The following is a 23527-nucleotide window of genomic DNA, read 5'->3' on the forward strand; positions in this document are numbered from 1 at the left end:
CTGCCCACCAGCGCCGCTATGGGACTGCCGCACACGATCGGCGGCTCGTGGGCTGTTCCCACGGCGACCTTACGAGCCGCTGAGCATGAGCGGCGGGCATAAGGCTGTGCTGCTTTTCGCGTGTGGCAGCCCCACGAGCCGCTGATCGCTCAGCAGCTCACAAGGTCGCTGCAGGAGAAGCGGCCTGGTGGCGGAGTGCGCATACGCCGGATTTCACACATGCGCACTCTGTCCTGACGTTGCGGCGTGATGTCACAGCGCCCCACCCCCAGGGGGTGCCTCCGTTTCCCGCATCGGGTAGCGAGGAGGCTTCCTCCGCGCCTGCTAACAGGCTTTGATTTTCTCTCAATTAGGTCTATTTTCTATGTTAAGCATGATGCTCGCAGACCCATGTTGTAGGCAGTGGGACTCTGGTGCTATAGCCTCTCTCTGGAGTATTTCTGCGAGTAGTCAAGTCTCCTTCCCTACCTGCAGTTAGTGAGAACAGGTAGAGTAGCACTAGCACTGCCACTGTCTGTACAATAGCAATGCTAGTTATTTACTGATTGGGGCAGGGGTGGGGAGACTGCAGTGTGCCATGTGCTGCTGATTGTGCAGCTCAATTTGGATTGGCTGAGGAATTGTTATAGCCTTGTCTTTCCTTTTAGCTATCAAGATAGCGTTGCGCACATGTCAAGCCAAATGCAGTCTTCATCTGTGGTTTCCAGCTGCTTGTCAGCAGCAGCACCAGCACCAGCACAATGGTCTTATAGTCCCAGGCAGGCAATATAAATAGGCAGATTATTGAGTCTTTGGTCAACCACCAAACTTCAGAGAAGTAGCAAAAAATAATTGTGCCAGTAATTCATGCTTCCAGTATTGTGTTTCTGCATCTCTCTTGTGGTTTCTTCCCATGGGTATGGGGAGGAGACGTGCATGCACTTTTCTCCCTTTTCACATATCCTGGAAGTACAAAAAACAGAAGTGGAAGGGTTTTCTTTGGAAAGGCAAAATAGTTAACAACTTAGCATAAGCATAGTATCTGTAATTCCTTTCAAACATGTAAGAACATTTGAGGAATAAAACCAGCTTTATTCCTCAGTGTCTTTAAGAGAAATGCAATTCACTTAGATAAAATAATGTGCCAAACAGGTAGTGAAGTAATCCATATATTATGTACTTAGCAAGAGGCGTTGGCATGTGAAAAAAAAATATTGTTTTTATTGGTTTGCTAGCTAACATGTAACTTTTTTTATAAGCCTTGTTCCTGACAACTTCTGTTTAAACAGCAACTCCTTTTTCTAGTGAAGATCTTAATGCATTTACATGAACATTCTTTCAAAAATGTGACAATAGCAAGCAGGATACAGATTCCGGTTTCTGTTACTGTTTTCCTAGTAGCAACTGTAAGCCATCATAAACCACAAAAAGATAAACAGAAAGTTCTTCCGAGGTTTTTGGTTGTTATTTTTTTCTAAGTCAACATGTATATTTTTTTGTACATGGAGGCACAAAAGAATGGTTCTGTATGTTCAAAGAATATATATTTCATATATTTATAAGCTTAGAAGTCTTCAAATCATGAATCACAGTGTGACACACTTTTGCATAGCATTTAACACAGTATCCTTTGCTAGGTGTCATAATGTGGAGCTGGGTTTTTCATGTAATTGTAGATAGATGATAGAACTCTTCTAGTCTCACTGAGGGTAACTGAAGAAGAAGAAAAGTAATACAAAACTGAGACACACTGCACAGTTTTAGCAAACATGTAGATAGAGGCCTAAAATTCGGGTAACTTAAGTACTTTAGGGGGTGGTGGGTATTTTTCAACCCCACAAGAGTGGCTTCCCATAATTTTTGAGTAAGGTAAAAGGGCTAGCACCACTTCCAGTGCCCTGCCAGCTCACTCCAGCCTGAGTGGGAAGTAGGAGTGGGGATTCTACCTTTCTTGGTGGGGCTGCTTTCCTTCATTTACTCCCTTGCCATTGTGTTCAGTGAGAAGCATTTAGCCATGCCAACTCTCGGAGTGGTGTAGTTGAGGGCTTCTTATGGGCACATTGGGAATTCAAGAGATCTTGAGGTCTTGCAAATCCTTAGCTGCCCTCGTTTCACTACTTCCACCAGCAAAACACCACCAGTGGGACATCTGCACTGAAAGACTTTTCTTTGGGTGTGCCATTATACCGGTGGGCCTTCCTTCTCTGATGGAATCAGACTGTGAATCCAAAGGTCCTCAGCTGGCCTCCCACCAGCTTTAGGATTTTACCCTAAATGCCTGTGGACTAAATTGTAATATATTACCATAATGAATTGGCAATGTTATCCTGAGCAGTAGCAGCTTTGAAGAAAACATGAGCCAGAGAAAGTGGCTGTTTCTATCCAGTGGAAGTCCAATTTATTTGAGAAATATAATTTCCTTTAGTCTCATACTGTTGCTGGAGATCTAGCTGGGAGCTCCAAGAGAAATGGCAGTAATTTATTAAGGCTTTTGTATTTGAGGAGTGTACAGTGTTAAAAAGACATGTCCACAGTTTCATTGTTTACATTTGGCTTTTAACTTGACTGTTGAGTGATGATTCTAGCATTGCATGATAGGCAAGAATAGAGCCTGAATTTGTCACATATGAAACTAATGAGAAGAGATTTGTGATTAAATAATGGTATTACAATTCAGCACACCTGTTTTGAGCCTCCTCCTTATGCATTTTTTCCTCTCTTGCCTGAGGAGGAGACTTCTCAGTGGATTACAGTAACACTTTTTGACAAGCTTATACAGGGTGGAGTTCCTATGTACTGACAGAACCCATTTGATGATACCTCGATAATGCATTCTTTTTATTTCTGCTGTCAAAATTTATTACTGTAAAAGCATTGACTGTTACACAGCTGGTCTGACTTGTCCACATTTTTAAGTTAAGTAACAGTAGGCCTAACATAATGTTTATTTTTCTTGTTATGCAACATTTAACCCTCATTGCTTTAGGATAAGATTCATGGTAGATATATATTGTTCTACAATTGCTTGAAAAAACTTCCTTTATTTGCAAATCCCACTTGAAAATGTCTATTCACTTTGACTTCCCATCAGCTGGTTTTTCAATCTTCTTCCTGAAAAACAGTGTGTGTGTTTAAAAAAACCAAAAAACAACACCTGTAGAAATAAGAGTAAAACTGATAAAGGCATGGATAACTATTCAGGTTCATGGAGAGGAAAAACTTTTTTATGTTTATTTATCTGGAAGTAGCTTTCAGATTGTATGGTCAGCCATCAGCCCATCTTCCTTTCCTGTGAACTTAAATTGAGTAGCTTTATTGTTAAAGGCACAGGAACAGAGAGAAAGCATTTAACAGTGGCCAGGGATCCAAAATTTAAGAAGTTGAAAGTTTATAGTGTCGCTTTATGTCCAAGTCACACAAAAGCGTTGTTTCACAGATTTTTGCATGCCACCCTGGTGTTAAGGCATAGAATCAAGACCAGTAACAAACAAAAAAAAGGCAACCCCCACAAAAAGTACCTCAAATTAGCTTATTGAAGCAAGTCAGCCATTTGGGGACTAAGCAAATTGTGATGGGTTTTTAAGAAGCATTTCCAAATTGTAATAGCAAGCAGGGCTTTTTTTTTAGCTGGAACTCGCCGGAACTCTGTTCCAGCACTTCTCAGGTGGGAGCCATTGCCATTATAAGAGAATGAGGGAGGTGTTCATGGTGAGTTCCAGCACCCTCTTTTTCTAGAAAAATAGTGCTGATAGCAACTGATAATCTTTTATTTTTAAGCAGAAATTATGTACTAAATGATTTTATGTGAGAACAGCAGTAAAAGTTAGGCTTTATTTGGGCAGCTTTTATATCATTTAAAAAACAACAACCCACACACTCTGTATATATATATATCCATAGATTTTCCTGTGTTAAGCTATAAAATTTACAAGTCTGTCATCTTTGGAGGATCAGGTTAATGTTTTCTATTATGTTGTTTTGTTTAGACAAGCTGGGTGTTTTTTCTTTCACACTCCCATGATTAGCTGCAGGCAGTAATAGTTTTAACTTCAGGTGTGGCTCAATAAAATGTTTGAAATATATTCTCATCCTTTGCAAACAGAGAGTATGTTGGGTGGGTTCTTTGGTTTCTAGTGCCTTATGTGAACACATAGATTGCTGAATTTCAGGGTATAATGGGCTGTGTGTTGCTCTGAGATAACTCAGCATTTAATTGGGTCAGAGATTAATTGAAACTCAAACTCCTCCTTGAGGATTCAGAAAGAAAAGCTAGAAAGATAGTGTAGAATTTGAGTTTTCTAAAACTAACATTTTGTTTCCTTTTCACAAAAAAAGATATTTCCCAATTTGAGAAGCAATTTAAATCTGACCATTTAGTTCAATAGAACATAGTTATGATAACCTTGCTAGATAATGAATAAGTACTTGATGGGAACTTTACTCAATCCTGACTTTTTCAGGATTTTAGTGAAGATGAGGAGAAAATGTCCCACCCAAAGATTGAATGAATCTTGGGAGAGTAAAACTTCAGAACTTTCAGGTGGGAGTGGCCTTACATTTGAAGGTGATGCTGATTATGTAATTATTTTGTTAGATTTCTTACCCACTCTTCACCATGAGCTCCCAGGTTGTGTCACAACAATTTACAATTACTGTATTGTTGTTTAGTCATTTAGTTGTGTCCAACTCTTCGTGACCCCATGGACCAGAGCACGCCAGGCACTCCTGTCTTCCACTTCCTCCTGCCGTTTGGCCAAACTCATGTTGGTAGCTTCAAGAACACTGTCCAGCCATCTCGTCCTCTGTCGTCCTCTTCTCCTTGTGCCCTCAATCTTTCCCAACATCAGGGTCTTTTCCAGGGAGTCTTCTCTTCTCATGAGGTGGCCAAAGTACTGGAGCCTCAACTTCAGGATCTGTCCTTCCAGTGAACATTCAGTGGGCTGATTTCCTTAAGAATGGATAGGTTTGATCTTTTTGCAGTCCATGGGACTCTCAAGAGTCTCCTCCAGCACCATAATTCAAAAGCATCAATTTAAGTTAAGTTTACTGTATTAAAATAAGTTAAAGCACATTTACAACCAAGAGTGTGTCCTAAGATGAAGTTGTCAATAGTTGCTGCTGTTGTTTTTTTTAATGGGGGGAAATATTTGACACTGCTTCAAGCAGCAACCACCCTAGGCATTCCCACTGGGTCAGAATGCTTCATGGGAATGATGCTATATTACGCTGTAGTATCTGCACAGGGAACTCGGTGGGAGTGGAGAGATGGTGCACAATGGTAGTAATTGGAGAGGGGGGAATTTCAGCCTGGCCTCAACATGGACTGATCAAGAAAATATTTTAAAATAAAATATGAAGGGTTTTGAAATAAAAAGGGGGAAGTTAACTGCAGTTTAGCAGCAGACTGTTTCTTTCCAAGCTGTAATCTTGCTGTCACTTTAATTTATTTCTAAAAAGATTTTATACTGATTCCATCAAAGCTGCCAATTAAATGTTGCTATATTGTCATACTGACACAAGATCAATTGTCCAACATTGTGGGGTGGGGGCAGGGGGGTCCTACCCATACAGCATTTCTGAATAACAGCTAAACAATGAGAAATTTCAATATTCATAATGTATATCCAATGGCTAAGCAGTGGAATGCAGAATAATCATGGCATAATCTGTTCTCACAGATTAAAAGCTCTGTTTTTCATTTTGCTTTATGGATTCATTACTGTTGTGTTTCAAAGACAGCTTGCTTTGGGTCACATTTGAGGCTTATGCACTAGATAGATCTATATATCCCAAAGGCGGATCTTAATAGGTATGTTGATACAGAACTGTGATCCTCAGGCCTTTTTAATAAGGGGACCTATTGATGCCATTTTCTCATTATGAGTATCATTCTACTTCTCCCATCCATAAGCTTCTCCTCTCAAGCTCTTGCTCCTTGTCCTTAAAATTCATTGCAAAAAGAGTCACAGAATGCGTGAAAGTGTTTGAAAGGTCAGAAATCGGTGCCCAGATGTCTGTGAGATGCACATTATCTGGTGCAGAATCATTGTCCCCCTCATTCCAAATATTGGGGATGAGCTGTAAAAGAATGCAAGGTTGTTGCCAGCTAAATTGTGGGGCTGAGCAAAGCATAAGGTTTGGAAAAGATGCATGGTTGGTATACGCTATAATTTTTGCATGCATGCAGGTCTAACAGACACCCTACATTTTCAGCAATACATTAATTAATTAATTAATTAATTAATTAATATACATACTTACTTAGGCCTCGATTCTGAGCACATTTACCCCGGGGTAAGTCCCACAGAAAACAATGGGACTTACTTTAGACTAGACTTGAATGGAGTTGCACTATAATCTTGTACCAGGCTTCTGTTGCTGGAACTAACCCTGGGGAGAGTATGCTTACAGGATGCTCCCACCACCCCAAGGTGTGAAGGTAACTTCCACTGTTTCCTCTTTCCCACCTAGTCAATAATGTCTGCTGAAAATCTGTTGCAGAAGGTTGGGAGGCTCACAAGAGCAATTTGAGAGAAGATGCAGAGGAAAGGAAAACTTCATTCCACCTTCGGCTGGTACTCCATTAGATCATGGTCTTGTCCATGGACTGAAAGAGCTGTATGATTCATGGATGTCTAGTTAGGATGCAAACCAACCCAACATTATGTGCCACTTTTCGACACAAGTGTTCTCAAAGCAGTTTACTTAAAAAAGCTAAAGCTTACAAGGAGCACTAGAAAGCAATTTAAGAGCCTTTTGCCTACCACCACCACCTCCTGCTGAAAAACGGTTCAAGTTTTTACCTGTAATAATGTCCGGGATATCGACTGCTGTCTTGAGTAAAGCCCAGTAGAACTAACACATTGCTTGAGTTATATTATAGTATCTTGGAGTTTTACACATAGATTTTATTTCAATTGTTTGTCAGGTTTGTCATTCTCCACCCCACACACTGATTGTGTAAGCTGCTGTGTGTCACTGTTATATAGTAGGAAAGGTGAGGTAAATTGGCTTCTTTCTATCATCTAGTTACTGTTCCAGACAAATTTCGTATCTCCCAACTAGCCAAGCATTGAGGTAGAATTATGTTCCCTTGTACTTAATAATAATTATCTAAGTTTTAGAGGAAGGCAACTGTTGTGTGCTTGTTTGCCCATTGTGCTTTTTGAATCTGGGCAAGATTCAACTTCTGGCATTCACATTTTCTCAACAACCTTAAGTGAGCAATATTACTGGATGGCTGTCAAGGGAGTGAAATGTCATTTGCTTTCCAGTGACCTGTAAAGCACTTAGCAAGCATGTCTTGAAAAATCTCCATGTAATTACTTGGAGTAGAAAATTTAATGAAACTTACATTTTAAAGGCAACTTTTAATTTTAATCTGCATTCTGAAATATGACTGTAGATGTTTTTGCTTTGCTATCAGTGCCAAAGAAGAAAACATATAACTGGTATTAAAACTGAGGAGAATAGCTTAACAGTTTATGAATACAGGTTATTAATAAGAATAGCCTCAATTTCAAGAGTAGAATAATAGAATCATAGAATTGTAGAGTTGGAAGGGGCCCCAAGGGTCATCAAGTCCAAACCCTGCAATGCAGGAATCTCAACTAAAGCATCCATAACAGATGATCATCCAATCTATGCTTTAAAACCTGCAAGGAAGGAGAGTCCACCACCAAGAGCTGCCACTCTAGGCAGTTCTTTCCACCGTCAAACAGCTCCCCTCAGAAGGTTCTTCTTGGTGTTTAGTTGGAATCTTCTTTCTTGTAACTTGAATCTGCTGGATCGAGTCCTACTCTCTAGAGCAAGAGAAAACAAGCTTGCTGCATCTTCCATGTGACAGTCCTTGATATATTTGAAGGCGGCTATCTCAGTCTCCTCTTTTCCAGGCTAAACATACCAAGCTCCTTCAGCCGTTCCTCATAAGACTTGATTTCCAGACCCTTAATCTTTGAGTAGGACCATCACTCAATGACATTTCTTGTATGTGTAGACTCCCAATTTTAGTCCTTAACATTTCTGGTTAAAATGACTTTGTGGAACTGCTTCCTGCCTGAATAGACAGTAATGAGTTAGAATGGCCTTGTACAAGGCAGTTTGCCACATTATAAAGTTTTAAATACTTTTCCAAAATGAGAAAATGTTCCTTTATTGATGCTCTACTTTCATAGGTACATTAGACAAGTTTCCAAAATTAAAATAAAACACTGAACCAACAAGGGCAAGCAATAAAACAATAGGAAGTAAGGTCCATTATTTTTTTAATGCTTATCTTTTTATAGGCTGGCAGGGAGGAGGTTGTATGAACTTCCTTTGGAAGTGAGTTCCAAAGCACCATGCTGTAATAGAAAAGGCCCTGCTCCTGAAAGAAATCCAAAACATGGCATAATCAGCTGGCTTTTAAATGGCAGTAAGAACTTTTTCTCTGTTACAACGGTTGGTTTGTGTTCATGTTGGTTAGGCCAGACCTCACTCAGTGCTGTTGCACATCTGATCAAGTAGGTAGCAAGAGTAAAGAAATTGTTGTGAAGAGAGGCTGCTGCTGTGCAGTTCTCATATGATGCTTCTTTGTAAGATGTCAAAAGCTGGGTTTTAAATCCCATAAATAAATAAAATGAAGATCTAACTCTGCAGGTTGTAAAAGGAACTCTCACAGATGAGGAAGAAGGGGAGGAGGGCAGATACATAGTTTTCTCAGTAAAGGTGGGTCTACTCTGGCATTGCAAAGGCACAACATAATTGCAGGTGAAAGCACTGCAAGAGAGACATGTCCTTTGCTGATGCTCCAAGGGGCCAAGAAACCTTGGGAGCAGGGCTGTTGCTGGCGGTATGCAAATATTTATTTTTGCAAGTATGAAAGGGTATCACAATTTTCTCTGTAATCTCACACTGATGAAGTCCTGTACTGCAGATTGCTTACTTTTCAATGCAACATTAATCTTAATTAAAACATAGTACTGTATTAAAAAAAAAACTATGCAAATATTTTACATAGTTAAATCTCTTACTTAGATAAACAATTTTCCATTGTCTAACCATGAACTTGATTTAGAAGGTGCATCTGCTTAGGAAACTGTTCCCTTTGAAATGGAGGTTTAGCTGTGCTATTTCACACCTTTGTCCCAGAGAGGCAGCCATGCATAATGTATTGTTACATTCCTGACATCCCTTGCATATCCCATTTAAATAATGCCAAGAAGAAGAAGAAGAACTAAACCTAAGCCACATCATGGAAATAAATCAGTTGGTTTTGTTACCCAGAGTTCTGTTTCTGTTTCTACTACTAATGCCTTCAAGTGCTTTAGAGTTGATTTAAATTGGTAAGAGACTGTTGCAATTTGAATAGTTTTTCAGATCCCTACAAAATGAGCCAAAGTTGAATACTGTATACAGATTTTCTAATAGGCTACTATCCAATGCATACTTACATTGGGAGTAAGATCCATTGAATTTAGTAGAACACACTTCTGAATAAACATGCATAGGATCAGACTCTATATAATGTGACTAACCTGAATGGCATAGTGACCTAGCTTAAAAATAGTAATGACTTAAATTATGATTTCTTGATTTATTGGGCTTTTTATTTGTTTTGTTTTTATTGTTAAGCTAGATACTTTCTTCTAGTTATTCAGTCTGTAGTGGAAGAAGCAATCACTTGGGATATTAATCCAAACATTATTGCCACCTAATAGAGGAGCCCATGTGGTGTAATGGTTAGAGTGTTGTACTAAGATCTGGGAGACTAGTCACTGTCTCTTAGCCTAACCTACATCGCAGGGGTGTGGGGAGGAGAACTAAGTATGCCACCTTGAGCTCCATGGAGAAAAGATGGGATATGAATGAATGAATGAATATAATACATAATTTTGGGATCCTAATCTGATTCTTGGCCTTCTTTTCCCATACCAGGATGAACGTGAGGCCCGAGAGAATGTGAAAAGAGAACAAGATGAAGCTTACAGAATCTCTCTTGAAGCCGATAGAGCAAAGGTTTGTACAGTTCTATACTAGAGTATGTGATTTAGTGATGAATTAAGATATTTTGATGAACTCTTTTGATACCAGGAATTACATTATGATATTAAGCTTACTCTCTAGTTGAGAAAGTGTGGTGGCCATGGGTGGTGTTACAGTGGACGCTCTGGTTGCAAGCATGATCCGTGCAGGAGGCACGTACGCAACCCGCAGCGCCGGGTCTGCACACGCGTGGGTCATGATTTGGCGCTTCTGCGCATGCGCCAAAACCCGGAAGTAACCCATTCCGGTACTTCCCGGTTTGATGCGTCTGTATTCCAAAAACGCGCAACCCGCAGCGAGCACAACCCAAGGTATGACTGTATTTCTAAAATTGTATCTATACACACACTCATCAATATATGCAGATTTTATGCAAATTGGAGTCTTCTTTTGCCCTTCCTTCTTGTGATGCATATCTCCTTTTTCTAGTAATCCAAAAACAGCCTCCCTCTGAGAGAAACCATGAAAACTGTGGAACAATCTCAGTTTGAACAACCAATATTTTGCATGGCATAATTTGTAGGAAAATGAGGGCCATTGGAATATGACAGTGTACCTTAACGATAAATGATATCTGAAGTGACTTGTTTATTTCATCTCTGCAGAGAGAAGCACAAGAGAGAGAAATTGCAGAGCAGTTTCGTTTGGAGCAGATTAAGAAAGAACAGGAAGAAGAACGTGAAGTGAGACATTTTACCTTGAACATTTAGTTAGTGGCACCCCTATGTTAATTTGCACACATAATCACATTGGCAGTGTCAAAGTAAAAATATAAATCCACCAGTGTATATTCTATTTAAAAAACTCTGCTTGCACAAAATGGCTTCTTTCCCTCTCCAAAATAAATACTGCCCATATAGGTGCACTGTTATTGTGCTACATAACCTTTCTTTTGGATACAATGGCCTTTTATAAACTGTTTTCTTACTCAGAGCTGTAGAACCAGTCCTCATTTCAACCTGCAACTGGCCTCCTCGATTTAATGCAAATTGCTATAATGAAAAGAAAATAAGATATATTTGTATAGCAATACAAAAGCATTGTTAGCCATGCTGTTTACTAACACTCCCCATGTTCAAGTGCATGGATTACCTACAATCTCTTGTTGTGCAATAGTGTTTGCTTACCTGACAGACGTTTGGCTTAGCCTGTCTATTTGAAAATCACCCACCCTATTCACATACTGAGTTATATATATTTTTAATCAATAAAATGTAGATTCATGAGTTGTTAACTTTACTCTAAGCATCATTGTCTTTTAAGTTAGTCCAGTGGTGTAGAATATCCATTGTAAATAGCTATTTTTATGCTTTAGTACTGGAGACTGGTTACTTTGAGGGGGGGTGGAGTATTGTTTGCACAATGAAAACAACTCTAATGAGCTACTGTTGTTTGTTTTCCTCTGATATAATGGCTTGGGTTTAGTAAATAATGTTGCATCTGTTGTACAGCAATGGAAAATGTCAACACACAAGGATAAAAAGCAGGTGCTTGAGTAGAAAACATGGACAAAGATAATAAAAAATACCCTTTTTTAAAAAAAGACCACTAGACCAAAATACATTTTAAGAGTTGGTTCCACAGAAACACAAGCAGAATTCAGTTCTTGAAGAAGGGTGTTTTGGGCCCTTCCTCCCCACTAAAGCTTCCTACGCACCCCAAATAATGCTCCTGATAGTTCAATGACCCTATGAAATGAATGGAAGAGGGTACAAGGGGGGCTGCAGTAGGAAGCTGGAATTGGGCAGAATTTGAGGGGACTGCCTTGCACAAGCGTAAGTGCTTGGATTCATGCTTTGTCCTGTTGGTCTTTGATTCTTGTTATGATTATATATATCACAGCCGCTCATGTATCTTTTCAAGTTTCTGTCCACCCCAGTCCTAAACACATTGGGCAGAATCTAAAGAAGCTTGAGCATTCCAAAGGCTGACTAAAATCATAAGAATTTCATTAAATTACATTTAAAGATCTAGCAGACAGCAATAGTATTTTATATCAAATTTATTTATAAAAGGTTTATTTAATGTAGTGGATATCTTTGAAGTAGCTTCATTTCAATGGAATTATATAAATAGCAAGTCCCACTGAACTCACTGAGGCTAACTTTTGAATAAACATGTACAGTGGTACCTCGGGTTAAGAACTTAATTCGTTCCAGAGGTCTGTTCTTAACCTCAAACTGTTCTTAACCTGAGGTACCACTTTAGCTAATGGGGCCTCCTGCTGCGCCGCCAGCACACGGTTTCTGTTCTCATCCTGAAGTAAAGTTCTTAACCCAAGGTACTATTTCTGGGTTAGCGAAGTCTGTAACCTGAAGCATCTGTAACTTGAGGTACCACCGTATATGATTGCACTGTTAGTGTATACCTGAAAAGTAGCTTCAGGTCAGTTAAATTAATGGTGTTATCTTGTACATGTCTGCTCAGAAATTAGCCCCACTGAGTTCAATGGGACTTGCTCCCAGAGTAAGTGTGTATATAGGATTACTCAAATCATTGTTCAAATAAATCTATTGCAGGTTTCTTTGTAAAGAGTTCAGGTGTTTTTTGCATTATCTGGTCTTGTGTATTTATTGTGTTATCTGGTCAAGCATTTTGCCTGTGAGACGGTTACAGGATTTTAATTAATTAATTAATTAGTCTAAATATTTAATGGTTTTGATTTTATGCTTTAAAAAGCAATTTGGCACTTGACAATTATTCCCTCAATCAAAATTCCCTAAGCCCTTTCTGCCCAACAATTAAATTACCTATCACCACTATGCAGTAAACTATAGGTTTAATAATGTGTTATAAGAGGAGGATTTATTTTAATTAGTTGTTTTCTGAGCTGTTATTAAGAAATGAATAAAGATGGATGTGATATTGAAATATACATCATAGAACTGCAGTGTGGAAAGGAAGTTCTTATGACACAAGATGTCAAACTGAATACTTGGAGAAGAATTTGCTTTCCAAAATTGGGCTTTTGCATGCTTAAAATTAGAAATAAATAAGAGAAAAGCATTTTCCTCCTGCTACTTCACTCTAGCCAACTTTATGGAGGACAGGCCAAAGGAAACAGGACCTCCAGCACTGTCATACCATAATAAGGAGAGGACAGCACTTGACTCTTGGCAGAGTAAGAGCCAGGTACCAAGAGCTAAGAGTTAAGAGCCAGGTGCAGTGGCCCAAAGTTACAGCCTGAACTATAAATCCTTTATCATCCTTCTAAGTCAGGAGAAGTTGATAGGTAGCTTGGATGGACTACTTCTCTTGAGTTGTAGGGTCTGTGCTGCCTTGTTCACTCAGGATGGAATCTCAGTGATAAAACTAAGGAGAGACTGTCTGCTTCCCAGGATTAGTATATGGTTCCTAGGATCAACATGGTTCAGCTCATTGTCAGAATAGAGGTGAGTCCAGTATCTCAAAGGACACAGGAGTTGTGCATCCCATTCTTTTGAACCCAAACATATGCAGGAGAGATGTGATGATAATAATTTTATTATTTATACCCCGCCCATCTGGTTGTGTTTCCCCAGCCACTCTGGACCGCTTACAGCATATCTAAAAATAAATAAAAACATCAAGCATTAAAACATCAAGTAATAAAAATATCAAGCATTAAAAACCTCTTGATACAGGGCTGCCTTCAGATGTCTTCTAAAAGTTGTGTAATTCTTTATCTCCTTGACAATTGAAGGGAGGGTGTTCCACAGGGAGGGCGCCACTACCAAAAAGGCCCTCTGCCTGGTCCCCTGTAACTTTGCTTCTCGCAATGAGGGAACCAGCAGACCCTCGGAAGAGCATCTCAGGGTCCTGGCTGAGCGATGGGGGTGGAGACGCTCCTTCCGGTATACTGTATATAGCCTAGATGTTGGGGAAATGTTGCAACATGTAGTAAGAGGTTGCCTATTTCCTAAGACTAGTTGCTTCACAGAATGTGATAGAAAGTAGTCAAACATCTTGGAGAGAAGACCTTTTTGACCATAGCAGAAAAAAACTACAAAACCAGGTGCTTGAAAGAGATTGATTTCTGGGACAATGCATTTAATGTGCATAAACCCCTACTTTTGCAACAGGTAGAATCTACACTGGTTTATGCATTTAATTAAAATTGCTATTCAAAGCTTGCCCCTCCCCCAAAAAAGTCTTATTCCAAAATGTGTTAGGCCTGAAATAGATTCATCTTCAAGCCCTTGGGAGTTCCTTCGTCTCTTTTTTCCAACCATAGCAGCCATTGATGGGACATTGAGTTAAAATTAATCAGATACAATGTAGTGGCAGTCTCAGTACCGGTAACTAAGTTACAGAAAGAAAAGGGAAAGTTGCTAAAAACCAATGTGTCTTTCTTCTTTCTTCAGGCTATTAGGCTATCTCTAGAGCAGGCTTTGCCTCCAGAGCCAAAAGATGAGAGCCCGGAATCAGTGAGTAAGCTGCGTATCCGAACACCTAGTGGAGAATTCTTTGAACGACGTTTCCTTGCCAATAGCAAGCTGCAGGTCGTCTTTGATTTTGTGGCTTCCAAGGGATATCCTTGGGAAGAATTCAAGCTACTAGGGACTTTCCCCAGGAGAGACGTAAGTAAAGGAACTTCCTTTGGCATTCCTATTCTGCTTATTTATCAAGTTACAATGTATGGGTTGTTCCGCATACCCCAAGCACATACAACAGTTGTGTATTCTGATCAGTCTGTAGCATAATGATCTGCACGTATTAGTACAGCGTGGACAAATTATGTTTGTTCTAGTACTGAAAAGCCACCACCCCTGATCATGTGAATGCTCCCCTAGCATAAGAATAATTAAATAGAAATGTGTATTTGAAAATGGATCTCAAACTAAAACTGACTGCCTCCACTTCTAACATTATCTTATGCTTTGATTACTCTTGTGTATTTTGTGTGTACGCATAGTTAAAATGTCCGTATTCTCGTTCAGACTGAAGTCAGTTTAACCCCATGTCATTTGTGACCATTTTGACTTGGCTCGAGAGCGGATAACATTTGTTGTGTGAAAACATTGCTCTGTTGGTTAGAGTGTGACGTTTTAAACAGAGTCCCATATTGTGTTGTTTTTGTCACGTAGCTTGGCCCAAATTGAATTACCTTGCTTTTATATTTGCTTTTGTAGAAGCAGCAATAAGCATTCTTCTCTAATGAGTTCATGGCCTAAATGCAGTAAGCCTGCCTGAAGTCACTGGGCTGCTTCACACATAACACTAAACCACAGCTTTCATGCTTTTCCATACACCCTTCCTGTTTTATATGTCCATAGGAATACATCTTCTGAATTTACTTTAATTTCAATTAATTTCAATGTATGCCAACCAGGAATCCTGGTTTAAAATGAATATTGGTCAGTTGTTAAACAAGCCAACTTCAAGCTGGCCATTGTTAAGCAAGCCCACTATTTGCAACTAGCAATGGACAAGTTCTTGCTAGTTATACCTACTACTCTTTAGTATTTGTGGATTTGCTATCAGCATAAAAGGCTTTGGCTGCTTTCTTATTCCTATACTGAAGTCAGTTACTGTTCTATTTTGTCCTCACCATTTTCTCATTAAGAATATGAATTATGCTGCCATTTTTACAGTGAGATACAGTGGTACCTCGGGTTATGTACTTAATTGGTTCCGGGTCACTGTACGTAACCCGAAAAATTCGGTTTGCGCATGCGCAAACTAAAAAACCTGCTTCTGCGCATGCGCAGACCGCGAAAACATTTCTGTGCATCCGCAAATCGTGCGCGCTTTGGGTTGTGCTTCCGGGTTAGCGGAGTTCGTACCCCGAAAAGTACGCAACCCGAAGCGTACGTAACCCGAGGTACGACTATACTCTGAAAAACCATTCGTTGCTTTTGGATTAGCATACACTTGTAGTAGCATCTGTAATCAACCTTTGTGGGAGATTTAGAATTTTGTACTAAGTAACATGCATTTTTTCCATTTTTTTTTCTCATTGTGGCTGAAGAACATTTGGGGCAGGGGCACAACTTTCTGGGAAACTCTTTCTAAATGCTTCTAAGGATGTGGGATGCTGGCAGCTATTGTGGCATTGGGCCTTTCTTCTTTTATTCTACAATTAGAAAGCAAAAGGGTTGGTAATCAAACTTATGCAATCTGAGTAATTTGCCTAATAATACATCAGCACCCACCATGAGACAGAAGTTGTTAAATTTGTGGGGAAACCTCAAACCCATTCTGAAGTCAGAACAAATTTTTCAGAATAATAAAATAAGATACAAATTTTCTAAATGAGCAGAAATTATTGCAGACATTAGAATTTGTAATGGTTGGGTTTTGAATCCTCTGTGTTCCCATCATTTAATCCCCATTCCAGCTAAGAGACTTTCCAAAGTTTCCCTAGCATTTCACACTGCAGTTTATCAATGCTCTAGCAAGAGCTTTAAACTCTTCTCCTTCAAAGTCCTTCCACAGCATGTTCCTCAAGAAGGTTCTCCTATTACTACTTAAGGTGCTTGTGTGTTGTTGTTGTTTTAAAAATGAGAATTTGTAATCCTATGGAACAGCTGTCTAATTAAGTATTGAATACTCTTTTTTTCCAGTGTGGATGATAGTGATCAGCAGTTGTAATGTAGCATCAGGTAGTTCCTTTTAATTATAAAGTTAATGGTCTCATCCTTTACACTCTGAGCTCTTCCTGCAAAATACTAGGCCATTTGACTATAATAGGCTTTTATATGGAGCTGAGAACACTCCAGGACTAATCACATAAGATGCTGTATGATTAAGGAATTGTAAATGTTAACCGTTTCTTAAATGTTATGAAACACCTGCTTGCTGTAGAACAGCCTTGAACAACTAATTTCTAATCAGTGTTATTGTATATTTGTTTGTTTGTTTGTTTGTTTATTCGCTTTATCCTGACGGTCTAGAGCAGGCAACAGGGTTTCTAATTATTCTTTAAAACCTGATTATGCCACCCTTCATCATATCAGACTTCAGGGCAGTACACAACAATGCAAGACCCTCTAGAACAGCATGGGAAGGAGTGTTCTTTCCCTCTTCTCCCAGTGGGAATCTTTGCTGGAGTCCCTTCAGTGAATGGAAGGACATTCATAGTTATGGAGGAAAGAGAACTCAAGATAGAAGGCAATATATTTTAAACAAACATATAGCTAGTTATTTACCATAGCTACAAAGCCAGTGCTTTTTAGTACTCAAGCAAACCTCTGGCTCTATGAAGTCTGAAAAAGTGAACTTGAGCTTAACTTCTATGGAAGTGGTTTTGTTTTTTTTAATTTGAGTCCATCCCCATTCAGTTTATTCAAGGGTCTTTCTAGCATATTCTGCTCAAACCTCTTCTTAACTTTGCACTTCTCACAGTATCACTATATTTAGACTGAAATCCCCTGACAGGATAAGAATAAAAATTGTAAAGTTCTTTGCACATTGAAAAGTGCTCCAGATGGTGTTAATACTTAATAATACTGAAGTACAAAAATAATGATAAAACTCTGTTTTAATTTCTCAGTTCCTGTTTATTATGTCTTGAGAATTTGCAGATCAAAATGAGAGACAAGTCCTACAAAAAGAAGGATTTGTGATTGTTGCATTTGTTTTACAGGATTTCCCCCCTCAAAACAGCAAAGAAATGTGTAATAATGCAGATAAGTCAACTCTTGTAGATAGTGTAAAATGTCTGTGAAGGAATCCCATTATCTGCTAATTAGGTTTATCCCCATCCAAGCATGTAATCTCATTTTCAGTGGAACCAAAGTGGAAAAAACCATTCAGAGATGGCTGCCATGTTACAGATCTTCTTATTTCCTTGAAACAGGCTGAAGCAAAGGTTTTATATCTAAAGTGTGATGTTTCTCTAAATACCTAAAGATGTTCTTCTCTAAGTTTTCTTATGCTTTAACAATAGTGTTACCACCTCATACAAAAGCAATTGCGTTCAGAAAGTAGCCTTTGCTTTTTAAAAATTTTAATTTTAAGAATAGTTTTCCATTGAGTTAGATCTCTGTGACACTGTGGAAGGAAGAATGCCATCACGTGGTATAACTTTTTATTCAGAGTTTCAACCTGCAACATTCTTAAGTCCCATTTTGTACTCTTAGTTTAATTCTGACTGTGTAATGTCATGGTCGAATATTTATTTAACCAGTTCTGAAAGGTTAAAGGAGACTTGTTGCAAGTAGTATTTGCTCATTAACTACCCTGAAAAAAATACAAAAGATAATGTCCTTAGGCAGCCACTTTAGCTTTGCCCCAGATAGTGTGTGAGTTGATTTAACTTACACAGTCATAGAATCATAGAGTTGGAAGAGACCACAAGGGCCATCCAGTCCAACCCCCTGCCAAGCAGTCAGTGCAATATGCTGCAGTTACTGGGGCATAAGCAGAGGCATCTGCAGCAACATGGCAAATAGGATAGTAGTAGCAAAAGGTAGTAGAAGTGTTCAGTAATTTGGATGGCTTTGATATTTTCTATGCAAATGAGAAGCTTTGAGCAGGAAGAATATTCACAGAATCTCTGTCACTCACATACACGTACAAACACCCAGGCATTCAGAGAATATGTTTCCAGAGTGATGGCATTACTGTACCATTTAGCCAATGAGATTTGGCTATATAATGACATCACAAAATGCACGGTAGCACTCCCTTTGCCATCAAATACAGTGGTGCCTCGCAAGATGAAATTAATTCGTTCCGCAAGACTCTTTGTCTTGCGGAAATTAATTAAAATTTAATTAATGCGTTCCTATGGGGAAAAAGTCCGGGGGGCCCTCCCGACCGGCACCGGAGCCAAGCCAAGCCGCGTTTTAAGACTACAGTGAGCAAACAGCTGCGCTGCTGTTCGCTCGCTTCAGTCTTAAAACACGGCGCCGCGGCTCCGGGAGGGAGGCAGGGGGCCGTGGGATCATGCCCGACATTGGGGACGATCCCACGGCCCCCTCCCGAACGGCATCAGAGCTCTGCGCCGCCGCGTTTTAAGACTGCAACGATTGTTGCAGTCTTAAAACGCAGCGGCGCAGCTCCGGGAGGGAGGGAGGGGGCAACGTGGCGCCGTGCGGCTCCAGGAGGGCTTACCTTTTCGCTGCGGTCGGGGGGGATGTTGTCCGCGTCTGCCATTTTGGATCGACTGCGCATGTCTGGACATGCGCAGACATGCACAGTCAATCCAAAATGGCGGATGCGGACAACACCCCTCCCGACCGCAGCGAAATGGTAAGCCGGCTTACAGTGGTACCTCGCCAGACGAATTCGTCTTGCGAAAAACAGGCATAGACGAATTCGTCTCGTGAGTCAACTAAAAACTCGCAAAACTCTTTCGTTTTGCGAGTTTTTCGTTGTGCGAGGCATTCGTCTTGCGGGGTACCACTGTAGAGGGGGCAAGTATGAAGAAGCCTGCCCCTGCTTTTTACTTGGTTGAATTAAATAGTCACCTGCCTTAGCATGCTGTGATAGTTTGATTGTTGACTAGTGCAGCAAAATAGACATTAGTCCAGTTGCCTCCGTAGTAGACAGGATTAGTGCAGCATTGGTCCAGCTGCCCTTAGCAATAGATTTCAAATCACATGGATTAAGAATTGTACAAATTCAGCACGCCGAAAATGAGATGTAATAAATGCTCTTCTTGACATCTCAAGTTACGAAAACTTTGAAGTGGCTCAGAATACAGCACACTGCTTTGATAAAATGGTTTGTCAGTAACAAAATATGAGTAAACCCACCAGTCTAGGTATGCCAATAAATATTGAAATAGGTTCACGTCTCCAGTAAATATGAATTCATTAATTCCTTCTTGTACATTCCAGTCACTTTAATATATATCCTTGGCTGACAAAGTCAGTATCATAACCCTACTGTAAATACAAACTTCTACAGTAAATACAAAGATTAACTAATTCTAGAGATAACTTGTAGCTTTTAAAATAGCAGTGACATTCTGGAGCACCTAAAATGGAAAAGGCACTATGATAGGTGTAAGGTCCTCTGTTGGTTGCTCATGAGTAAGTAGGCAAAACTCCGAGTTTCCTTTAAGAGTTTTATTGTGCAAATATGTACAGTGCAGAGCTAAAAAGTTCATGCCTGCAGCGGTGGAGGAAGCCTCTGCGCTGCCCGATGTGGCGGTGCGGAGGCACCCCCCTGGGGTTGGGGCACGATGCGTGCGTCGTTATGTCACGACGTGACATCACGATGCACATGAAAAGCTGGGGAAAGCGCCTGCTTTGCTTCCCCTTTCCCCAGCTTTCCTCGGGTTTTTTTCAGCGTGAGGGGCGGGCCAGCGAGGAGGGGGCATCACGCTTGTCACTGGCATGATGCCCCCTCCTCGCTGGCTCGCCCATCACGCCGAAAAAAAGCCGAGGAAAGGGGGGAAAGGCGGCATGGCCCGCTTACTCTCTCACTCAATAAAAATAAACAATAAATGTTTACAACTGCATTTTGAAATCATTAACAACTTGGAGTTGTTTGCAACTGTATAACAAGGTTAAAGCGCATTAGAATGCTGTGGAATACTTGTACATCCTTTGCCATTACCATTTGTTATGGTTCAAAGTTAGTGCCAGCATCTGAAAGAGAAAAGAGAGGAGAGTTCAGTGCTTGTTGCCACAGAAGTCTCAACGTTGCCTCGTCCTAATTTCAGATGGTATTTAACAGCTCTGTACTCTTATTTAAAATATGTGTTCAAATGCTCAGACATACTTAGAAGTGCACCTAGACACATGTTCCAACATTCACCTATATATGAGTATGATCAAAGTTGAGATGGGGGTAGGAGCATTCATGGAAGGCTTCTTCAAGTGCTTGTACATGTTGCTCTCCCCTCAGTCCTCAACGCGTATTGAGTAGTGCCAGAGTGGTGTAATGGTTAGGGTGTTGAACTAGGACCCAGGAAACCAGCGTTCCAATCCCCCCTTTGCCATTTAGCTTACTGGGTGACCTTGAACCAGTCACTGCCTCTCAGCCTAACCTACCCGACAGGGTTGTTGTGAGGATATTTAGGAAGGGGAGAACTATGTACACCACCTTGAGTATAAAGTCTTGCACAATCTGTTTCAAAGTTGCTGGTTTTATGCAGAGTAGAAGCACCCTGCAGACCTTCCCCACTTAGCAGAGGGAAGGTCAGGGACTGAGCCCTCTACGCCAAGGTGAAAGGTGACGTGGGAGGCTGCAGGGTGAATGGCAGGCCAACCAAAATTGCCTTCCCTCCTCTTCCATTTACAAAAACATCAATCAGTCAGTCAAAAGATCTTCAATGAGTGGAAGAACGGCAATTCCATGTAGTGTAATTAGACATATATGATGCAGGAAATCTCCAAAGCAGAAGGAAATTGTAGAAAGCCATGTTAGCCCATTAAAAAAAATAATCCAAAAGAAACAGTGCAGTAATATATTTATGAGGACCAACTAAAAGATCTTAGAGAAGTGAGCAAGCCATTGAAAACTTGAAAACTTGATCACTTTTTGTGACCTTTTCATTGGCTCTAATAAAGATAATATCTGACTGTTTCTTTTGACTGTGAAAAATGATATCCTTTTATTGCCAAGGTGACAACTCGAGAGGTGGAGTTGACCACTCAAGAGAGGTTATGACGCTGGGTTTTTGTATGGCATTTGAAACACAGACGAGGCTCCTTCACATCTCCCAAGCATGTCTTAACAGTTTGCACCTGCAATTTTCCTTTGTAATAAAAATTAAACTCTGTTTTTTTCTGCCCTGCAGTTCCTCTTTCAATGTACAGCAGTGAACTCCATTTATCAGAGAGTATGTCTTTTACAGACTGTGAACTGGGGACTTAAGCTCTTTATTTACTGTATCTGGAAGCCTTAGTAAGCTAGGACGTCTACAGTATTTCACATTTATTTATCCGAGCTGTAGCTTAGGATCAGGTGGCGGTTAAGTCACTTAAGGTTATTCAAATGCATCTAAAATGTTGCTTAATAATTCAGAACCAGTTTGCTCTGTTTAGAGTATTATGCTTTTTAAAATCCCTTTAATTAGTCAATTCCAACAGCAGTTTAAATAAACAAGAAAGGGGGGGGGATAACTATCTTTCTTTCCTCCCTTACAAAACAGTAGTTAAAATAAATTTAATCTGACTGAAATAATATAGTTCATCCACTCAAGAGAAGGATTTAGGCTGGTTTGGAGCCAGATTGTGTCTAGTGACTATAAAATACAGGTTAAGGATTAAAAACACTTCCGCCTTCACCCTTCTTCCCTTTCCTTGGTTTTGTTTTTGGTAAGAAGCAGCTGTTGATGCTGTTTTGTACAGTTTATGCACTAGAAAGGGGAGCTTGATGTTGCAAGGAATACAGGAATTGTGTACTGGTATTTCTGAATTAGTCTATTGTACTATCCACAGTAGCCATCAGGATAACTATGGAAGGGAACATCTTATATGCTGTTATTTGTCTCTAATATCTGATATTCAAATGCCTACTGTTGTTAAACATGTGAAATTAGTTTTTTTGCTTTCATAACTAATTGTCATCAATCTAGCTTCCATAATTTTGTTGATAATTCTTTTTAAAAGATCCATCTATGTTAGTAGCCAGAATAACAACTTGCGTTAGTAATTTCCATACATTTATGGAGGAAAAGTTTTCCTTTATTCTGTCTTGAACCCACTGCCAATGATCCCAGATGTACTTTTAGTAACATGATAAAAAGACAAATCTCCCTCTTCTATATTGACACTTTTCATAATACATGTCTACACAGAAATAAGTTCCAACGAGTGTGTATATGATTGCAACCTGCCACCTTTTTCTAAATTACTTCCAGAGCTGAAAAGAAATATTGAATAGTCTAAGCTGAGTGCTAAATAATCAGTAAGCATCTTAATTTGACAGTTCGTTTCTCAGAAAATGACCAACTAAACATATTGAACACTACATACAGCTGTCTACAAGATGAAAGTATTCTGTTCAAATGCACCACCAGTCTCTTCTCTCTTCCACCCACCCCCAATTTTCACTATGGTCCTTTCTCTCAACTGGTTTCAAACTTTATTTGATTAGTGTGTTGTCTGATCATTCTCAGACAGTGCTGGGGGAAGTTGTCTCTTTGGGTCACCTGTTAAACAATCTTGGGGTGTGTGCGTATGTGTTATTTTTTCTCATGCTTAGCTTTTATTTTATGAATTTTTGCTAGAAGAAAGAAAGTGTAGTAGCAAAATGCCAAGAAATAGCCTTGGCAACATTAAGATATTAACATTGCTGTGTCTGCTAACTAGAAAATTTAATGATCTCCTGCTGTTTTGGTAATTGGACAAGTAAATGCATCTTAATAAGGCTCTGATCCTCAAAGTGATCCTTCAGCTCTAGCCCTGTTCATTCCGATGGGGTTTGCACTGCCAGAACTCTTTAAGAATCTGTAAATTGCCACATCAGTCAGTCATATTGTAGCATCTGCATGTCTTCTGTTCACCATTCTAAATGTTTTAGAAACACTTCCCTACATTGATAACTAGAAATGTGCATTCAAATTACAGTGGTACCTCGGGTTAACAACTTAATTCATTCTGGAGGTCCATTCTTAACCTGAAACTGTTCTTAACCTGAGGTA

At 39.8% G+C, this 23527-nt stretch overlaps 1 protein-coding gene and 1 long non-coding RNA gene across 2 annotated transcripts in view; one reads left to right on the forward strand and one right to left on the reverse strand.

The window, feature by feature from the left end:
* Positions 1-23527, forward strand: part of FAF1 (Fas associated factor 1) — a 173149-nt gene that overhangs the window by 139864 nt on the left and 9758 nt on the right. Inside the window, exons 16-18 of the mRNA XM_033152173.1 lie at positions 9895-9975; positions 10608-10685; positions 14346-14561. Of these exons, the coding sequence (XP_033008064.1) occupies positions 9895-9975; positions 10608-10685; positions 14346-14561 (375 nt within the window). The remainder of the gene's footprint in view (positions 1-9894; positions 9976-10607; positions 10686-14345; positions 14562-23527) is intronic.
* On the reverse strand, positions 809-20526 carry LOC117048398. The gene is made up of 3 exons (XR_004426842.1): positions 20494-20526; positions 922-942; positions 809-886 (listed from the first exon to the last, which is right to left on the reverse strand). It is a non-coding gene; the product is annotated as an uncharacterized LOC117048398 (long non-coding RNA).

The sequence above is a fragment of the Lacerta agilis genome, chromosome 6 (assembly GCF_009819535.1).
Source record: "Lacerta agilis isolate rLacAgi1 chromosome 6, rLacAgi1.pri, whole genome shotgun sequence".
NCBI lineage: Eukaryota > Metazoa > Chordata > Lepidosauria > Squamata > Lacertidae > Lacerta > Lacerta agilis.